Source organism: Notothenia rossii (genome assembly GCF_949606895.1).
Source record: "Notothenia rossii genome assembly, chromosome: 7".
Classification (NCBI taxonomy): domain Eukaryota; kingdom Metazoa; phylum Chordata; class Actinopteri; order Perciformes; family Nototheniidae; genus Notothenia; species Notothenia rossii.
This window is the reverse complement of record NC_136905.1, coordinates 18681560-18700632: the sequence shown is the minus strand read 5'-3', so window position 1 is coordinate 18700632 and position 19073 is coordinate 18681560. Positions and strand designations below refer to the sequence as shown.

Below are 19073 nucleotides of genomic sequence, written 5' to 3'. Positions count from 1 at the left end.
ATATGGTAGTGTAGCTAAGCTAACTCCTTTTAGTCCATGGGCCAGAGGCCAAAATTGGACTTTTTGGTACCACTCAGAGTGGCAAAGTCTAGTAACATTTTTTGAAAAGGTACATGTCCATAGATGATATTTTGGTATGATAACCCATCCTAAGTGGTAGCTTTTTGACAGTTATCAGCTCATAAAGTTATCAACCCCCTGCAAAAAATAGGCCTCTAAACGCCGGGGGCATATTTTGTTTTGTGCTCATTTTCAGAACTTTACTCATATGTTATGAGGGCATGTTTGGTAGCATTTTAAAGTGTACAATCCTAGCTTTCATTTAGACCTAGTTTTGGGCCTATCTAAAAAATATAAAGGTCACATGGTCAAAGGTCAAACTGTCTCAACAACATTTTTTCCACTATTTTCGCCTAAACTGTAGTCTTTTTTATAGCACTGTGAAATGTAGGAACAGCACTGACACAAATAACAAAAACTGAAATACTCACAGGACTGTAACAATTCAGGAAATGTTTAATCTTCCCATAATATCCTGCTATGAGGGAGGATATGGGTCTTTAAGTGGAACATGGGCCCAGGCGAGAATTGACAATAACTGCTAATTATTTGGTATTTGTCACAGAGTTTTTATTTAGATTTGCCCTAATCATCACATCCATCATCATCATAGTCCACAGTGAAGACACAACTTCTTCATCCTCCTCCACCCTCTGATTTGTGCATTTTTGAAAACATTGAACATCTGAAGTCAGCGTTAAGAGCGTTAAGGTGGGGTGGGGGTGGTGGGGCATGGTGGGGCGTCAGGTTTTAAATTCTCTTTAAATACTTTTCAAAAAACTTTACAAACATATGGGTTTTTGTTATAATGTTAATAGAAATGTAAGAAGAATCCCTCAGAGTGTAAACACTGAAACATGAACTATACTGTGTGTGTATCAGACGGCCAAGTGCAGGGGAGTTCCTGTGGTGTGTGTGGGCGGAGGGGCAGTGTTCGGAGGAGGAGGACAGGGAGTGGGAGGTGGCCTCCTTCTGCAGCTCCGCTCTTAGGATCAGCAGCTCCTTCAGCGTCTGATGCACCAGCACCTGGAGCACATGGGGCACAGGAATAAAAACTACAGGAACATTTGCACAATAACTTTTTTCTGTATCCTATATAGATCGATCTTTATCTTTATTCTATTTTATTTTATCTTATTTTATTTAAATCTTTAATTTATCGCTACCTTTTACTATTTTTTGTATCTTACCTGGGGTCTCATGTGGGGGTTGCCCTAATCATCACATCCATCATCATCATCATCATAGTCCACAGTGAAGGCAACTTCTTCATCCTCCTCCACCCTCTGATTTGTGCATTTTTGAAGTTTGCACATTTCTGTGCACTTGAAGTTGTTGGCGAGGCAGGAGCAGCCTGGAAGCCTACAGGTCTTTACACACTTGCAGGCCATGAGCTCCAAGACAGCCTTTGGAGCTGGGAGCCCTCGCATCCAGTCCAACACCAGCATACCTACAGTAAAAGAAGAAGTGTAAGATCCAAGTCACACACTTTCCATGTCTCATCTACTTCACTAAAGAACTGAAATGTACAGAAATTACCTATACTGTTGCAGTGAATTTACTAAAAGCATACCTTTGACGTCTGTTTTCCATCCATAACCTTTTGGCTCTGGTATGCCTGGTTGTCCTTCCAGACATTGCCTCCATACTGCTGCCTGGTAATTTGCGCGCTGTGTATGCAGCTGTAAGCAGTCCCTGCAAGGCGGAAGAAGGCTTGACTCCATTTCACCCCTTTTGGTGCAGAACATCAGGTACCGAAGGTCGTTCACATCACATATGTCGGATGATGGTGCATACATCTGACACACAAAGGATTCCATGGCTCTGTGTAAGTGCTCTGATACATCCCATGATGTTCCCAGGGATTTGAAGCCCTCTTGATATGTCCTGTTTCCTTTAACAAGTTTGAAAGCACAGAGTTTCCCTCTTCCTGCAAAAGCACTCACACTATCACAACCTGTAAAGGCATGGAGACCTACAAGAGCATCACAGAGATCATCTCCATGGAGTTCAGCAAGGGTGCTAATGTTGATGTATCTTGTTCTATTCTGACTCCCACATTTCAGGTACATGGTGCAGTTTATCTTCTTACAGTTCCCTAAGCAAAGGACCATGACATCTGTGTCCTCACTCACAATCACTGTAGTTTTATAGCCATTCTGGCTGGCATGAGCAGCATGTAGGAGCATGCGGGTGTCTGCCTCCTCATGGGAACACTTTAACTCCATCACAACTTTCACATCTTTGTTCTTAAGACAATAGCATGTCTCTCCACATGTTACAAAAAGCTGCTTTTCTTGAAGCTTCACCTGGTTTTCTGGCAGCTTCCACTGGTCCACAATGAACTTGATCAAGGCAGTTTTGCTCTCTGGATTGCTTAAGAGTTTTCTCCACTGCACAACATTGTGTCCCGGGGCAATGTTCTTCCATTGAGTGCTACTTGTTGCACCTCGATTGTCTCTCTCAGCATTCTTGATGGATGTTTTCCTGTACACATCAAACACCACATCTATTCGTGTACTCTTTCCTCCTTCATGCAAAGCAAAGTTCAGCACAGAACCAGCAATCTCTCCAAAAGTCTTGCCATCACCTTTCAGTTTCTGAACAAGGCTCATTCCATCAATGATGCATGCAGAGAGATTTCCAATATCTTCAACTGCTGATGCTGATTTCTCTAACTCTCTAGCAAGAGCGGCCTTATTGGTCTTTCGCAGCGAACCGTCTGGATTTGAAAGTGACCAAGGCAGTGGACCAAGTGGATGAGCCAGGACATCTTTAATGTGAAGACTTCTACTTTGTGAAACAATTATCATATGCCCAAAGAGATTTCTGTCTGCTTTCAATATCAACTCCTTGTTTTGTTTTTGATTTCCTCTGTCTCTTTTTGTGAGGCTTGAGAATGTCTTCAGATTCTGTTTTTTCATTCTGTCGTGGAATTTGGTTTCTGGTGATTCTTTTTCCAAACGCTCACTTCTGAACTTCTGATATGCTTCCTCTCCAGTCTGGTGAGCTTGCAGCAGATCACTGGCTATGTCTGGTGACACAGCGATTCCTGTGGAAAGACTGATGATGTCAGACTGATCTGGACTGAGAGGGTTTACCCAGCTATTTTTCATAAGCTCTACAAAGGCATTCACATCAGCCCTGTCCTTCTCTATTCTGGTCTTCTGTAGATCGTGATGACTGAAACTGCCTGTAGTTTTGGTGCCTGTCATGTTCCTGAGTTGCCTTAGGTACTGACTTCTGTTTTCTGAAGTGAGATAGTATCTGGTGACTGCTCCTGCTTTTAGGCTGAAACCCTTGGTTCCTCCAGCAGTCTGGGTGTCCTTGTTTATGGTCTCCTCAATTGTCTGGTCAACTGGAATCTTTCCAAAGGGATTGTTCCCACTGAGCTGGACAGACAAACCACCCTTTGCAATGTGTGCATGAACAGCAGGATTATCAGTCTCCAGGCGAGACATTTGTGCATAGTAGTATGTCAGATATCTGGCATAGTTGATCCTATCATATGCAAAGCACCATGGAATGATGGCTCTTATTGCTGTAAGATGCATCATCCAATTTCCCTCTCGTGATGCTCGAATTAGACAAAGCAGAATCTCAACCATGTCCACATAGGACATCCAGAAGGCAGACAGGGGACCATTGTCTTTTCTGAGGAAGCTGAGGTACTCATTAAATTGTGTCAGAATACGCTGACATGAATCCTGCTTGAGAGTTTCCTCAAATCTTGTCTGTGTTAATTCTTCACACAGGTTGTTGGCAGTTTGCAGAGTTGTTTCCAGGTGAATAATATCATCCTGGTGATTCTCTTCTAACCAAGGTTGAAAACCTTCCCATGCTAGTCTCAAGAAAGCCTCATAGAGCAGTTTGTGGAGCCTTACTGCACGATTATACTTGTGCCCATCAATAACTCCTGAGACTGAGCCGTCAGCTATCACTCCTGCTTCTATGCAAAGGTCTCTTAGACCAGCATCTCCAAACCGTTGGCCAATTGTTGCCATGAAGGCACAGGTGGTATGGAAGACTCCCATTCTAAGGATGATGTCCTTGAGTAGCTCCTGGTTTTTCCAAGTAATTTCAACAGCTTTGGCATACAATGCCTGGTCAAAGACAACAATTATGTTGTTAAGCTGCAGAGATTTCATGATGTTTAGTGACTGGAGAAGTATCTCATTTACTGTTGATAGCTGTGTAGCAGGAGCATTGATTGTAGGCAAATAGCCTATATTATCTTCTTGTACACATGTTTCACTGTGGGTGAGGATGTTGAACCCAGTCCAGCTACATATATCTTTGTTGGAAAGACGAGCCATCAGCCACATGTGGTTTTTGTCTGCTGCATCCTTTAGACATGTGGTGTGATCAGTATCAATTGTCTGTACAAGAGGAGGGTTGGCACGCTCTCCTGCGTTGTAAATAGGAAGCATCATCTCAACTGCACCAATGCTTCTCATCTTGGTTTTTGGGATACAAGGCAAAGATCTGATCTCAGCAGAATGGTCAGTGATAGGCTTTGCTTGCACAGCGATTCCATTCACTCTGTGTGATGTCCCCTTGCCACTGATTGTTTCCTCCAGTCTGTCTCTATTGTCCCATGCCAATGTTGTGAGCAGACCGGGTTTGATGTTTTGTGGTAATGGGATGGTGTCTTTACTTGCTGCTTGCTTCTGAAGACAGAGGGCCGTGTCTATTTCTTCTACCTGAGAATATGATACACTATGGCCGAGTCGGTTTAGCATCTGTATCAGTTCCACATTTCCAGTAAGAGATTTGACAGCAAAGGGCAATAAAATGTGTTTTGCAGGCTTAACTTTGCCAGAGGTAACAGCATAAACTAAATCTTGACCAAAGGATGCAGTGAGCCTTTGCACTCTCTGCGATGGGTTATCACTTCCTGTGGTTTTACCTGTTAGGAGTGTCTGGAGAAACTCTACTAGACACAGAGGAATGCTGTTCATCTTTTCCAGATCTGACACATGTGGTGGCCATGCCTGAGTAATATCCTGTTTCTGGATATCATTTCTGATCTTCAGTGCCACTTGTGATATCACATCACTGCCAGTATTTGATTTGAACAACTTCTGTTCCTCTTTAAGTTCATGGAAAACTTTTACAAGTTCATCCATTTTCAAATTGTCAGGATATACCAACAGCTTTCCTGTGTCATTTGGTGTGATATGTAAAGATGGACCAAATTCAGCTTCAACTCTGCGGCGTAAGTGTTTTTTTATTGAGGGTATCACCTGTGTTACACCACACTTGACTGCTGCTGCTGATATTAGGGCAAAGATGTAAAGAAAACTAAATAAAATCTCTCATGGCCTGCAAGTGTGTGAAGACCTGTAGACTACCAGATTTCTCCTGCCTCACCAACAATCTTGACTGCACGAAAATGTGCAAACTGCAAACATGCACAAATCAGAGGGTTGAGGAGGATGAAGAAGTTGTCTTAACTCTGGACAACAACGATGATGATGATGATGATGATGATGATGATGATGATGATGATGATGATGATGATTAGGGCAAAGATATATAGAAATCTAAATAAAAACTCTGTGACAAATACCAAATAATTAGCAGTTATTGTCAATTCTCGCCTGGGCCCATATTCCACTTAAAGACCCATATCCTCCCTCATAGCAGGATATTATGGGAAGATTAAACATTTCCTGAATTGTTACAGTCCTGTGAGTATTTCAGTTTTTGTTATTTGTGTCAGTGCTGTTCCTACATTTCACAGTGCTATAAAAAAGACTACAGTTTAGGCGAAAATAGTGGAAAAAATGTTGTTGAGACAGTTTGACCTTTGACCATGTGACCTTTATATTTTTTAGATAGGCCCAAAACTAGGTCTAAATGAAAGCTAGGATTGTGCACTTTAAAATGCTACCAAACATGCCCTCATAACATATGAGTAAAGTTCTGAAAATGAGCACAAAACAAAATATGCCCCCGGCGTTTAGAGGCCTATTTTTTGCAGGGGGTTGATAACTTTATGAGCTGATAACTGTCAAAAAGCTACCACTTAGGATGGGTTATCATACCAAAATATCATCTATGGACATGCACCTTTTCAAAAAATGTTACTAGACTTTGCCACTCTGAGTGGTACCAAAATCTGGTCTGGCCCATGGACTATTTGTATGTATGGTGATATAGTGTCTGCCGAAAGAGCAACACTTCACCCAGACAATGTCAATATGCTGTTGTTCTTGAACAAGAACACATAGACTTGTACTCTTGCATATTGAGTCTTGTATGTACATCACTATGTATGTAGTTGTGTTGTGTAGTTAGTAACACATGTAGAGTTCTAGAAAAGACATGGTGTAGACACAAGTTGGAAGGGGGCACAATAAACCTGACGAGTTTGAATTTGAGTTGATTATGAGTTTATTTTCAATTGATAATTAGCTAAAAATAAGTTCACTTTAGTTACTCACACAACTTGACACAGTCCGGACCTGAACCTGAACCTCTGGACTTGAGTCCGGACCTGAACCTGAATGTGAGTCCAGGTACACAGCACTAACGGTGTATATAAGCAGTACAAATAGCTTGGATATAGTAAAATCACATAATGCTGTGATTCACAACCCCGTAGAAATCATTTGTATGGGTAACATTGTTTTGCTAATAAGGCTAGGTGGTGTATATAAATGATTACTTCAGTTATAGACATACTAACAATGGGTCCAAAATGTTCTAATCGTATCATACAGGGAATGTATATTCCTTCTTTGATGTTTTCCAATAAAGAAAAGGCAGAAGAATGCAACCTGACAGTGAATTACATAAACGGGCAAGATGATTGTATTACTATATTTCTCTGGCAGGTTTTTATTCTTCATATGTCACAAGAAGTTTTAAGAAATCTCCAATATTGGGCTGCAGGTGGCGCTGAAGGTGTTTAAAAGGGAACAGGAGGGGGAGGCTGCCTGTTTTGTAGCATGTTGATAAATGCACACACTAATGATTAAAGGGATTGGAGGTAAATGAAACAGGAATTCTGGATAGAAAGGCTACTTGTTATTTTAAAGCTGACATAGACTATCTTGTTTGGCTGGAGGGAGGCCCTTGGAATTTGTCAGGTTGTGATTCTCACTCTATATAGAATATAAAAACAAGTAAGTATGTTGTATATGTGAATATAAATACATACATACATACATTTACTGTATAAGTATTCCTGATGTTCATTTAGTCTTAAATGTTTACTCAAAAACATCTGGAAAACTACATTAGGAAAAAGGCATGATAATGCAATCTGACAAAGCATAAACACATAAAACAAATGATTGTAGTAGAAGTAAAGTAGATGGCACTAGGACCAAAAAGGGCACCTATAAAATGAAGAAAACAATATTTAATTTTTTTTAGAAATCTGCATTCATTTATGTCCTTTTCTTTGTCACTTCAATAATAAGCTATGGGTTCTCATTGTACGTTAGCAATGGGTTGGCTCTGTCTGTCTTACCATTGTTCTGTTTTTAAACACAAACTTAAAAGATAAATGACGGTTTGTATCGTAATGTTGCTTACCAGCTCTTGAATAAAACAACGGAAGAAATAACAGTGAAAGGAAGAATGGTGAAACATGAGAAATGAGGAGTTAAAATCGGGATGTAAAAGGATCTCTGACTAAAAGCAAAAGCAAGTAAAGAAGAGTGATTATATTTATATGAATTAAAGTGCAACACATTTAGATTTTGTCCTTGGGGAAGGAGAAGGTTAGTTTAAACTAAATACTGTTTTTGTTGGTGAAATGTAACCGTATAGTAAACACTATCCAAGGCTGTTGGATAAATATAGTGGAGTCAAGATTACAATATTTGCCTGTGAAATGTTGTATTTGAAGTTGTACTGAAGTATAAAACTGGAGAAATGTAACAGTTTTTTACTGAAGAGACAACGATTAAAGAGAACCATCATGTCTGTTTTTGACCATGGAGTAATAGGGCGGCACTCGAAAGCAACAAAAAAGAGAAAAACATTTTCAAAATGTTAAATACTTAAAAGGTTTTCTGCAAAACAGCCCAAGTATCACTTCACATACTTCCCTCTGTATTCATGGTGCTCACAAAGAGATCTCAAAAGGATTACCTGATTACATTTTTTTAAAGTAGGCGTGTTATTTAAACTTCAATAATATTGTTAGTGTATATCAAAGTTACAGATAGCAGTGCACTCTATAGACAGCATGTTACACAGTAACGTTTGAATAAACAATGCTATTACAAAGATGGCAATAAATGAATTATAAAGAACTTAAACTCAAAGCATCATTCAGACCATTTAACGAATAAATGGAGTCCACTTGTTGACATTCAGTAACATCATATATACATATACCGATTTAAAGTTAGCTGTTAGCCACTGATCATACCCTTTATATTATGTGTTAATGATTTCAACATGTGTGTTTTTTACAGGAAGACTGCTGTATCGTTTTTCAACAGTAACATAGTCTCTAAAGTGAAATATAATCTGGCAAATGATACCACATCTATTACACTGTATTGCTTCTTTGTGCATGTGAAGGACATTTTATTTTAGCTTTATACATTTTCCAGAATTAACCTCTTTATTTTTGTCATTCTTGAATAAGACACAACAGGCCTGGAATCTCAGATTTGTCAAAATCCATGTACAACATCTCCTCAGCATCAAATTCAAATTGTACTTGACTTGTCCCGTTTTCAAAGCAGCCAAAAACATAGATAGTGTCATGAGGAACTTAAAAACAACAAAAAGGGAAATAAGGACAATTACAGAAATATCAATATAGACATCTATTGTAAATAAATACAGCATTTGGTTTGTGTCTGTCTTTCTTGCATTCTCTACAGAAGTGAGCAATATAATAAAGTAATAAGTCTGAAACTCATTCTTACTTTGTGAAAAGGCACAGAAGCTGTTGATCATCAGGAGTATGAGAGCTGAGCGCTTCACGTCTTGGCTGCAGATCTTCATCATTGCGACTCTCAGTCAAAACTTCACAGATGAAGAGATTGTGTGCAAAATAAAGAAATGGCAGAAGAATGCAACCTGACAGAGTGAATTACATAAACAGGTATTTATTTACAGATCTTAACCTATAATTATGTATCTTGTATTACTATATTTCTCTGGCAGGTTTTTTTTCTTCAAATTTCACAAGTTTTAAGAAATCCCTAATATTGGGCTGCAGGTGGCGCTGAAGGTGTTTAAAAGGGAGCAGGAGGGGAGGCTGCTTGTTTTGTAGCATATTGCTAAATACACACACTAATGATTACAGGGATTAGAGGTAAATTAAACATTGTTTGAATATTTTCACTCTATATTATTGTGTAAATAAATACAGCACTAGTTTTATACTTTTCTGACATAAAACCAGACTGTGAGCTAGTTAATTATAAAACTATGAATTAATATCTTCATTGTTCATTCATGATTTTTTCTCACACTTATATTTTAACATAGCTGAATCCAACTTTGTCATAGCTAGAGGTATAATCAACAAGGTTACTGTAAAAGCTTTCTTGGAAGACTTACATTTATAAAAGGTATATTATTAGCAATATTAGTTTATATTCACATTGTGACGGGACCAACATCATACAGGCTTTTTTGGTATTTTTACACAAAGTAAAAAAAGTTATTGTTTTTAACACTCCATTTTAATTATTATTAATTGATGCATACAGTTATATTTTGTATTTTTACAACATTTTGTCCGTTTTGGGGCTCTATGATTTTGAAATCTCCATTTTAGCTGCACTTACAGTAAGTGCAGCTAAAATGGAGATTTCAAAATTAATAATAATTAAAATGGAGTGTTAAAAACAATAACTTTTTTTACTTTGTGTAAAAATACCAAAAAAGCCTGTATAATGTTGGTCCCGTCACAATGTGAATATAAACTAATATTGCTAATAATATACCTTTTATAAATGTAAGTCTTCCAAGAAAGAGACAGTCCTGTATACACCAAAGGCTCCAGTGTCATTCTTATTTATACTCAGGTTTGTTCACATCGATAGCATGAATTATATCTCTTTTAGTTTGAATATTGTCTGATTAATGGAGTAAAGATATTTCCACAGTTCCCCCGTTAGAAAAACCTTTTTACTATTGTCAACCAAGTGAAGCATGAATATTGAACCTGGCTTACTCCAATGTTCAGATTTCTGTTCAAATGTATGCAAATAGGCAGTTTTTAACAAGACAAAAGCTTATTTGCATGTTTTGACTTACACACTTGATATTCAACTACAATTTGCAGTGTATGCACGCACAACTTATACACGCTCTGGTACCTGCACATACAGTTTTTATTTAACCCCGCTCACCGCTTTGTGTTATTTCTATTTCTATTCATACTGTTAATACATGTTTATTCTTAATTTTTTTTATATTTGTATTCTTAGTATGCCCTTGTATATTCCATGTGTACTGTTATGACCTGGCTCAAAAGGCCACAACAAAGAGGAGACACACCATATCCACGTTTAAGAAAAAGATGTTTAAGCAAAACGTTCAAGTCAACCAAATTAATTAAGCGCAAAACAAGTAAAGTATGAGGTGTGGATGTCAGTGGTATCAGTCGTGTAAATGCAGGGTGAGGATTGTATGGACATGTATGTGTATGTGTTTGAGAGTGTCGAAATGCACAAAGTGAAGCAACTGAAGACACTCATAGCATGCTCAACAAAACCGGGGTGCCTGCAGGGAGAAGCACAGGGAAGACAGAGAGGAGCATAGGCTTTAAATAACTGCAGGGCACCAGACCCAAGTGCCCTGAGTTGATCAAGGCAATCAATTAGGCTGGATGCAGCACAGCCACACCCTCTCCAGATAAACCCACAGGGACATCACAGTACTATTTGTGTTTATTGCTCATTCTGTTATTGCTATGACACCTGAGTTTCCCTACGGGGATCAATAAAGGTCCATCTCACTTTAACTGGGGAAGTTTCATGGTGATAGTTGAGTTTGGACCATGGTTTGGACAAGCATGATGTAGCTACAATGCCTTTTAATCGATATAATGAAAAAATGCCATCATTTGTAAATTTGTATTGTGTATTTAATATATATAGGCCTACTGTAAAAATATAGTAAACTATAACAATATTTACATTGCAATACAATGGAATGAGAAGGAATACAATATGGAATAAAATCGGCATATTTTATTCCTTCTTATTCCATTCTATATTTATTATTTAATTTTTTTTCTTCTAGCTCTCTACCTGTGTTTTTTTTGCACCACCACGACACCAAATCAAATTCCGCGTGTAAACCTACCTGGTGGTATTAATAAACCTGTTTCTGATTCTGATTTATTGATTGGCATCAATAAAGTATATCCTCTCGTGTTTAACCTTATGTTTGGCTGACAGGTGGCGCTGTTGATCCGCAGATGTTAGCGGTGCTGCGTGTGGAAGAAGCCGCCTGTTGGTGCTGTTTACTGGGCATGAGCTCAGAGAAATGGGGCCGTCTTCCTCTCTGACCCGTCGATGAAAAAAAAAAAAAAAAACAGGGGATGCACAGCGGCACAGAGGAAACACGGCTTCACAGGCGAAAAAACAGGAATGCTGATGCCGCTAAACATGGGGAGTCGCCTCCTTTATGGAATAAACCGAGTGTCCGCTGATGTGTGTATGCAGTGAGTTTTTTACAAACACAAGATTTGGACTTTTTATTTATTTTTTTACACACATCTGCAACGATGCGGGCTGCGGAGCGGAGACGAGGCGCTGCGATTGTGCTCTGCATTTTGGGATACCTTGTCTCCAGAGCTGCCGCTAAAACATTACCGGAGGACCCCGCCACAGAAGGTGAACAGTGTTTTAAACATCTTGTACTTAATAATAAGCTAGGGAGTTCATGTTTTTAAGTGGCTAATGCTGCCGCTAGCCAGTTCGGATGCTGATGTGACCTAAACTTAGCTAGCATTAGCAAGTTAGCTTGTGCTAGAAAGACAGCCTGAAAACTTATCTGAAATGTTTTTTTATCCAACCTGGTTGGTGTCCTGGATAACATGAAAATCAATCTGCTGTAGTCATAATTGTGTAAAATAATTTTAAGTGACTAGTGACTAAATATAAGTCCTTATATTGTCCACAATACTGCAGCAAAGGAGTCCAGCTGCTGTGATTTGTCATTTTTAGCTTTTTGGAAAACTCTCTTTGTAAATCTATCTGGGAAGGGGGACTATCTTTGACCACTTTACCAATTATTATGAAAGGAGCAGTGGTGTAAGAAGTACTCAGATATTTTAGTAAAAATGATACAGTGTGAAAGTGAAGTAAAAGTCCTGCAACCAACATCTTACTTCAGTAAAAGTACAACAGTATTGTCATCAAAATGTACTTTAAGTACCAAAAGTAAAACTACTTATTGTGCTAAATGTCCCATTTTAAAAATCATATTCAATCATCGGATTATTGTTTTGAATGCTTTTAAAGGTGTAGCTACTATTAATTAGTTAACATACTGCTGCTGGATATCTTAACCTATAAGTATATATAGTTTATTTATATATATTACATATATTCTGTCTTAGCTAATTATCCGAATCTGTAGACTAACTATTTACTAATTTTGTCAAATAACTGTAGTGGAGTAAAAAATAGAAAATTCGCTTCCAAATTGTAGTCGATTAGAAGAATAATAATAAAAATACTTAAGTAAATGTACTTCACTACATTACACCACTGGTTAGGGGCTTGAACTTTTTTAACCTTGCATTTTGTGGAAGGTGAATGCTCTTTTGTTGTTTGTGTGTGTTGCTTTTAACCACAAGGTGACTGCCACCATCTACCTTGTTCAGGTTTCAAACAGCAAATAGAAATACCAATAAGCTCAGTCTCTACATGTATACTTAGCATTTGAGCTAGATAGTTATTGTCTTGACTAATCATGTACTTTTTGTCTGTAAAAAAAGTAAAATATTTCTCTTTACCCAGAGCCCTATAGTTGATATTCAGATTCATTTTTTGTCAAAGTAGTATTCTTAAACTCAAAGCTAGTCAGTTCAATAACATATACAAAAAGTAATGTGTGGCTTTTTTGGTTTAAGAAGAATCTGTAATTAAAAGGCGTGTAGATCAATATTTTTGATCAATTACAAACTATTAACTTTAGCTACTTGTCAGATAAGATCAAATGTATTGATATCACACTTGATATTATTGAGTGGTACACACAGTAGAAGAACAAGAACGTGCACATAAATGACTTTTAAAAACTACAATACATAAAACATTATTGGAATTTCCTATAAACAAAATGAAGCTTAAAAAACTAAAACCTTAGAGCTGAAGCAATTAGTAGATTATCTGAAAGTAATTAACAATATTTATAATTGATTAATCTTTGAATAAACAATAAAACAACTTTTCTTTGCTTTTCCAATGTGGGGAGTTGCTATTTGTCTTTGCCTAATGTGAATAATTATTGATTTAGCTATTAAGAATTAAATTCACAATTGCACCTACTGGAATAAAATAAGCTGGTAAAGTGTTGTCTGCACATTGCAGTGTATCCAGGGTCTGTCCTGTCACTTCAATTTAAGCACATTCATCAAAGTGGATTATCAATCACAATTATCTGTTAATCTTATTCTGTAATTTACTTCAGAAGCTTTCCTGTCATAATAACTACTAAAGTGGAGCCGCATCTGTTTGATCCGTCACTTTTATCTCTTACTTTCTTGTACAAGCACGCACACATTGTATTTGTTTTGCTTACATTTTTGGCTGGCCTACATTCAGTCCTCTCTCTACAACTATGTATGAAATTAAACACTCAGTAACTAATGCTGTAGATCAGTCAGAGGTTTAAAAAAACAAAACAAGCTCTGATTTCCAACAAAATGATTTTGTTAGTTCCTGATATTTGATAATTTTAGATAAGTTTAGACGTTTTTGAAAAGTAGTTCTGCTTTTAATGGTTGTCATTCGGTACTTTATGTGTCCTGAAAATTGGCTAATTTCACAGCAACAAGCTCTGATAGAGAACAAGGTGTAGTCTGTCCCGGGCCTCCCTCTTCGCTATGTTTTTCTCTTTCTCGCTCCCTCTCTCTGGTGTTCACTTCGCCTCAGATTGACCTTCAGTTGTCCCGGGGGAGGTTATGTTCAGTTCGATACTGAGGACTTCTTCTGCTCTGTCCAGCAGACAGCATGGATGAGTGGAGCCAGACAGACAATCTTCCCGCAGATATAGATCTCACTCGCATTACTGCCGCCCATAATAGGCATGGCATTGCATCTCCAGACAAACATTTGCTGAAGCTGGACAAGGGCTGCCAGGAAGTAGACCAATCCGATCATATTGTCACCAGTTTGCCAAGCTTGATTTTAATCACAAGATGCTGGTTTAAGTGCTATCAGCAGATCCAGATGGTGAGGATACATCAGGTCATGAGAAAGCATAGTATTAGGGACAACAACCTTGTGAGCTCAAGAGCAGAACCATTAACCGTGCAGTATGTAGACGCCGGGAATATTTACTCTCGTAAGATGAAGAGAGTGCATCTGGTCTCCTGACTGAGACGCGGTGATGTAACCTATGTCTTCGTCCCCTGCTGAGCTAATGGGATCAACCTTTGCCATTTATTCTCACTTGTAATCCAGATGAGGGAAAATAGCAGGCTGAAAACCTATTGAAAGCCCTTTTGTTTATTTATTATGCCCAAGAGCATAACTTCAACAGATTGGAGTGTGTTCGGTTGTGTCTGTGTTTTACCATGTTGCTGTTTGTGACATGTTTTGATGTTTTGTTGCTGTCAATGATTCACACGTTATCCTTCCTTTAACATTGTGAAAGGCTTTCTCTACTTTAAACCATAGCTCACCACACTGAAAATCAGATGGTGAATAAATTTCTTCAGCTCTTGCTGAGGTTGAACAAGTTTAACATCCATAAACACAATCAACAGTTGTTGGAACTTGAAGTTAAAGTGACATACTTAACTTTGACCTCTTCATTATTTAAACAACTTGCCGATGTTTTGAGAGACCTCGCTTATTGTCACATGATTTCTGTTCCCTCTCACACTCAACCATGTGCTTCTGCATGAGATGATACAAAAAGTTTTCTGTCACCTTCTTCTCACACTGATTATATTTGACTGTGGTTCCACGTTATTGATTTTTTTTTTTAATGGATCCATTAAATCATTGCAAAAGTAGATATATATTGAGATGAAGTTACTAGAAGAGCACCAGTCAACCCTGTGTACAAAAAAACATGAAATAAATTCTTTTTTTGATGTATTAGAATTGAGGAAGATTATTGTCTCTGTTTAGATCATTGGAAAGTTTCAGTGTATTCAGTAGAAGCTTGATTAACTTTTAAGTCATTCACATTTTGGTTTGTTTGCTCATTCTAAACAAAATATGTCTTTATTTTATCATTGACATCACTTTGAGCCCCAGCTCCTTGTGATTTCTAACCATTTCTAATGAGATGCAATTGTGTACTTGATGTTGTGTACAAGCAAGCTCTTCACTCAGACTCATGTACAGTAAGCATCTGCTCCCCCCCCCCCCCCCCCCCCCCCCCTGTCTTCTTGAAAGAGCACCAAACCCCCTTACACACCCAATGGATGCCAACCATACCATACATTTCCAGTTTATCATGGTGGTCGCTTCGCCTCCCTGTAACTTCTGATGAACACCCATTAATTCAAGCTGTAGAAGGCTGAAAAACATCCACACACTCAGTCTGTCCTCTCCGTTTTCTCCTCTCGGGTTCATCTCTGTCTACTAGGACACAAACACACACAACCACCCCGCTGCTTTGGCTGCTGCTGCCTGGGATAATTGGTTTGAGATCGCAGCGTTGGTCAGGCAAAACTCAGTTTGATGCCTTTGTACTCCATATGGTACTCAACAGACTCGGATGAGGACTCAATAAAGCATTAAGCCGTTGCAAAAGTGCTGGTTTAGCTACAAAATCGGGGTCTTCTGTCAGTCTTCAGGCCGAACATCTTCGCTCCTGTGTGTCGGAGCAGAGAGGAGACTCCTAGCTTGTTTAACAATGATGTCACCACAGTAGTGATTTATTGGATAAGGAATGGGAGGGGGACTGTTGCATTTGTCAATCTGGAGTCTCCCAGGGGAGTTTCTTTTTAAAGTGAGCACAGCTGGTACCCCTAACCACATATCACTGGGAGTGGGAGAGGAAGTGAGGTCATGATCTCTCCAATACACACATGAAATCCTAATGCAATGGGTAGTGTCTGACTGTCAGACATCTTTTTGTTTTTATTGTCCTCTAGTTGTGACACTGCAAATGTAATAACAGGGAGGAATGAAGTGAGGGGTCAGAAAGCAGCCACAGAGCACATCTTCACACCAAGCCTCTCTGGGTAATGATGTGTATGGTTTGGAAATGACTCGTTGCTCTGCCAAACCTCCTCACTTCCATCCATGCAAAGGTGTTATTTGGGGCAGCGCTCTGTTTTTAGGTGGAGCTAAGCTGCACTCGGGCTGAACCCTCACCAGATATTGTAAGAGAGGGTTCTTCACTGACCGCAGGATCCCTGAGCGGGGGGAGGGGGATCAGTCTAGCCAGGGGTATGTATTTTGTTTAGTGTGTGTCGCGGAGAGTGGGGTCGCGAAAAGAAAGATGAAATCCAGTCGCATTGAAGATGGGGGAGGTGGGCATGTTTAGGTGAAGGAGGGAGAAACCCTTTCAGCCTTAATTGAAAGGTCACCATGGGTCAACCAGCAGCCAATGATCAAACGTGTGTGTGTGTGTGTGTGTGTGTGTGTGTGTGTGTGTGTGTGTGTGTGTGTGTGTGTGTGTGTGTGTGTGTGTGTGTGTGTGTGTGTGTGTGTGTGTGTGTGTGTGGTGTGTGTGTGTGTGTGTGTGTGTGGTGTGTGTGTGTGTGTGTGTGTGTGTGTGTGTGTGTGTGTGTGTGTGTGTGTGTGTGTGTGTGGCGAGAGCAATGGTGTGTGTGGAGTTTTAAATGATAGTGTTTTTGTACCAAGTTTGTTTTTATCATACTTTGAGACATAAAGCTGAAATTATCCTCGTTTGTTTTCCGCTTGTGTTATAATAAACATCACAATGTTTGACCTGCCTCTGCTGAGGAGTAAATGGATGTGTGTAGGCCATGTTTTGCATTGGTATAAAGTAACTAGGTACTATAGGCTCTGCATAGTACTTGTACTCCACTACAAGAAGAACACATGTTAGATTAGCTAAATGAATGATGATGTACTTTAATTGGTTCGGTTGAGACTTTAGGAAGGAATTCAAAGATACCCAGCAGTATATAGAGAAACATTTAAATGAGAACCACTTAAAACACATTAAAGTGGTCTACACATGCAGGCATCAATAATTTAGTTCTAACATTTATAACAACAACCACTGATACAAAGTAACATCCATGCAACGGCATGATATTTTTAGATGCATGAAATCACCAGGCACCAGGGCAATAACTTTTTCTTGTTTTGCTTAAATATAAAGAGCAGATAGGGGTTGTGTTGAAGACACCTTTTTTGCATGTTTTCTTACCTAGGGCAGAATTGTATTATTTAAAATTATATATTATACTGCTACATTTCTCAATGAATCTATCAAATGGGTCTATAAAAAGAAAACAGTCGGAAACAGGATTCGAATAATTGAACTTGTTATTGTTGATATCCCTCAATCTATAGACGCCTTCAGTGTGAGCCTTTCATCGGTCAACAGGCAGTCTGTGTCCAGTCTTTTATTCCCCCATTAGAGATGGTTATTATAAATATACATATAGTTGTTTTTTCCCTCTGGTTTAAGGCTTCTTTGAGAGAAGGAAATAGTCCATTGTTTTAGAGGGGAAGTGTTGTTGGCTAGAATCCAGGAAATGGTCAGAAGGCCGTCCCTTTGTGATTGGTTGGGATGTGGAACGCCATCAAAGGGCCTGGCACTGAAACAGACCCGGTTAGACAGATGACTGCAGTAATTATAACGCACCGCTGTGTTGCATATCACTTCTCTCTGCAGTCACACTAACACATCGATATACACACGGCTCAGTGACGCTCTTTTCGTTCGCAGAGGTGACTCTGAAGTTCACCTGAGCGATGCCAGCACTCACCAGCCCCTCGGAGGAGCCGCCGTACATCTCTTCGCCAACCACACTGCTGTAACCACGGAAACCTCGTCAACTGATGGCAACACCTACCTGCGTTTCCCCTACCGCCTTGGGACACCTCTGGTCGTCACCGCAACCAAACGGGGATATGTGCCAAACTCTGTGCCCTGGACTCCTTCTAGATTACCTGGTAGGTGTGTGTGTGTGTGTGTGTGTGTGTGTGTGTGTGTGTGTGTGTGTGTGTGTGTGTGTGTGTGTGTGTGTGTGTGTGTGTGTGTGTGTGTGTGTGTGTGTGTGTGTGTGTGTGTGTGTGTGTGTGTGTGTGTGTGTGTGTGTGTGTGTGTGTGTGTGTGTGTGTGTGTGTGTGTGTGTGTGTGTGTGTGTGTGTGTGTGTGTGTGTGTGTGGTGTGTGTGTGTGTGTGTGTGTGTGTGTGTGTGTGTGTGTGTGTGTGTGTGTGTGTGTGTGTGTGTGAAGAGATATTTTAGGACAAATGCCGTGTGGATATTAGGACAGCCACATTAATGTAGGGAGTGTTGGCTTGCAGGTTATGGATTTCATTGTGTGCTGCCAGCTAGCTCAAAGTGTGTATGTATGTTAGTGTGAAATATAAATAGTGTAAGTGTGTGCCAGGTGTGAGAGCCAATGACGAGTGGAGTGCTCCATTACTAATTTATTACAATAGATGCCAAAACCCAGCAAGGGGGCAGCTTAAGCTTTCCTTCCACTAACACACACACTTACACACAATACCTCCCAAGAGGGGGGGGGGGGGGGGGGGGGGGGGTGTGTGTGTGTGTGTGTGTGTGTGTGTGTGTGTGTGTGTGTGTGTGTGTGTGTGTGTGTGTGTGTGTGTGTGTGGTGTGTGTGTGTGTGTGTGTGTGTGTGTGTGTGTGTGTGTGTGTGTGTGTGTGTGTGTGCGTGTTG

At 39.5% G+C, this 19073-nt stretch overlaps 2 protein-coding genes across 2 annotated transcripts in view; one reads left to right on the top strand and one right to left on the bottom strand.

Annotated features, from left to right (window-relative positions):
- Positions 1–54: 54 nt before the first annotated feature.
- On the bottom strand, positions 55–6117 carry LOC307046164 (uncharacterized protein). The gene is made up of 3 exons (XM_079692368.1): positions 1634–6117; positions 1251–1510; positions 55–1086 (listed from the first exon to the last, which is right to left on the bottom strand). The coding sequence occupies exons 1-2, from the start codon at positions 5187–5189 to the stop codon at positions 1275–1277; spliced, it is 3792 nt and encodes a 1263-aa protein (XP_079548494.1). The 5' UTR covers positions 5190–6117; the 3' UTR covers positions 55–1086; positions 1251–1274.
- Positions 6118–11437: 5320 nt separating this feature from the next.
- The window catches only part of fam171a1 (family with sequence similarity 171 member A1), a 25033-nt gene continuing 17397 nt past the window's right edge, over positions 11438–19073 (top strand). The window contains 3 exon segments of the mRNA XM_079641400.1: positions 11438–11888; positions 18112–18123; positions 18126–18338. Coding sequence (XP_079497526.1) covers positions 11780–11888; positions 18112–18123; positions 18126–18338 — 334 coding nt within the window. The 5' untranslated portion in view covers positions 11438–11779.

Excerpts from the sequence above, each read along its gene's own strand:
- LOC307046164 (XM_079692368.1), bottom strand. The coding sequence starts at position 5,189 with ATGGATGAACTTGTAAAAGTTTTCCATGAACTTAAAGAGGAACAGAAG. Across the intron at positions 1,511-1,633 it reads ATGGAAAACAGACGTCAAAG|GTATGCTGGTGTTGGACTGG; the intron begins GTATGCTTTTAG and ends CTTTTACTGTAG.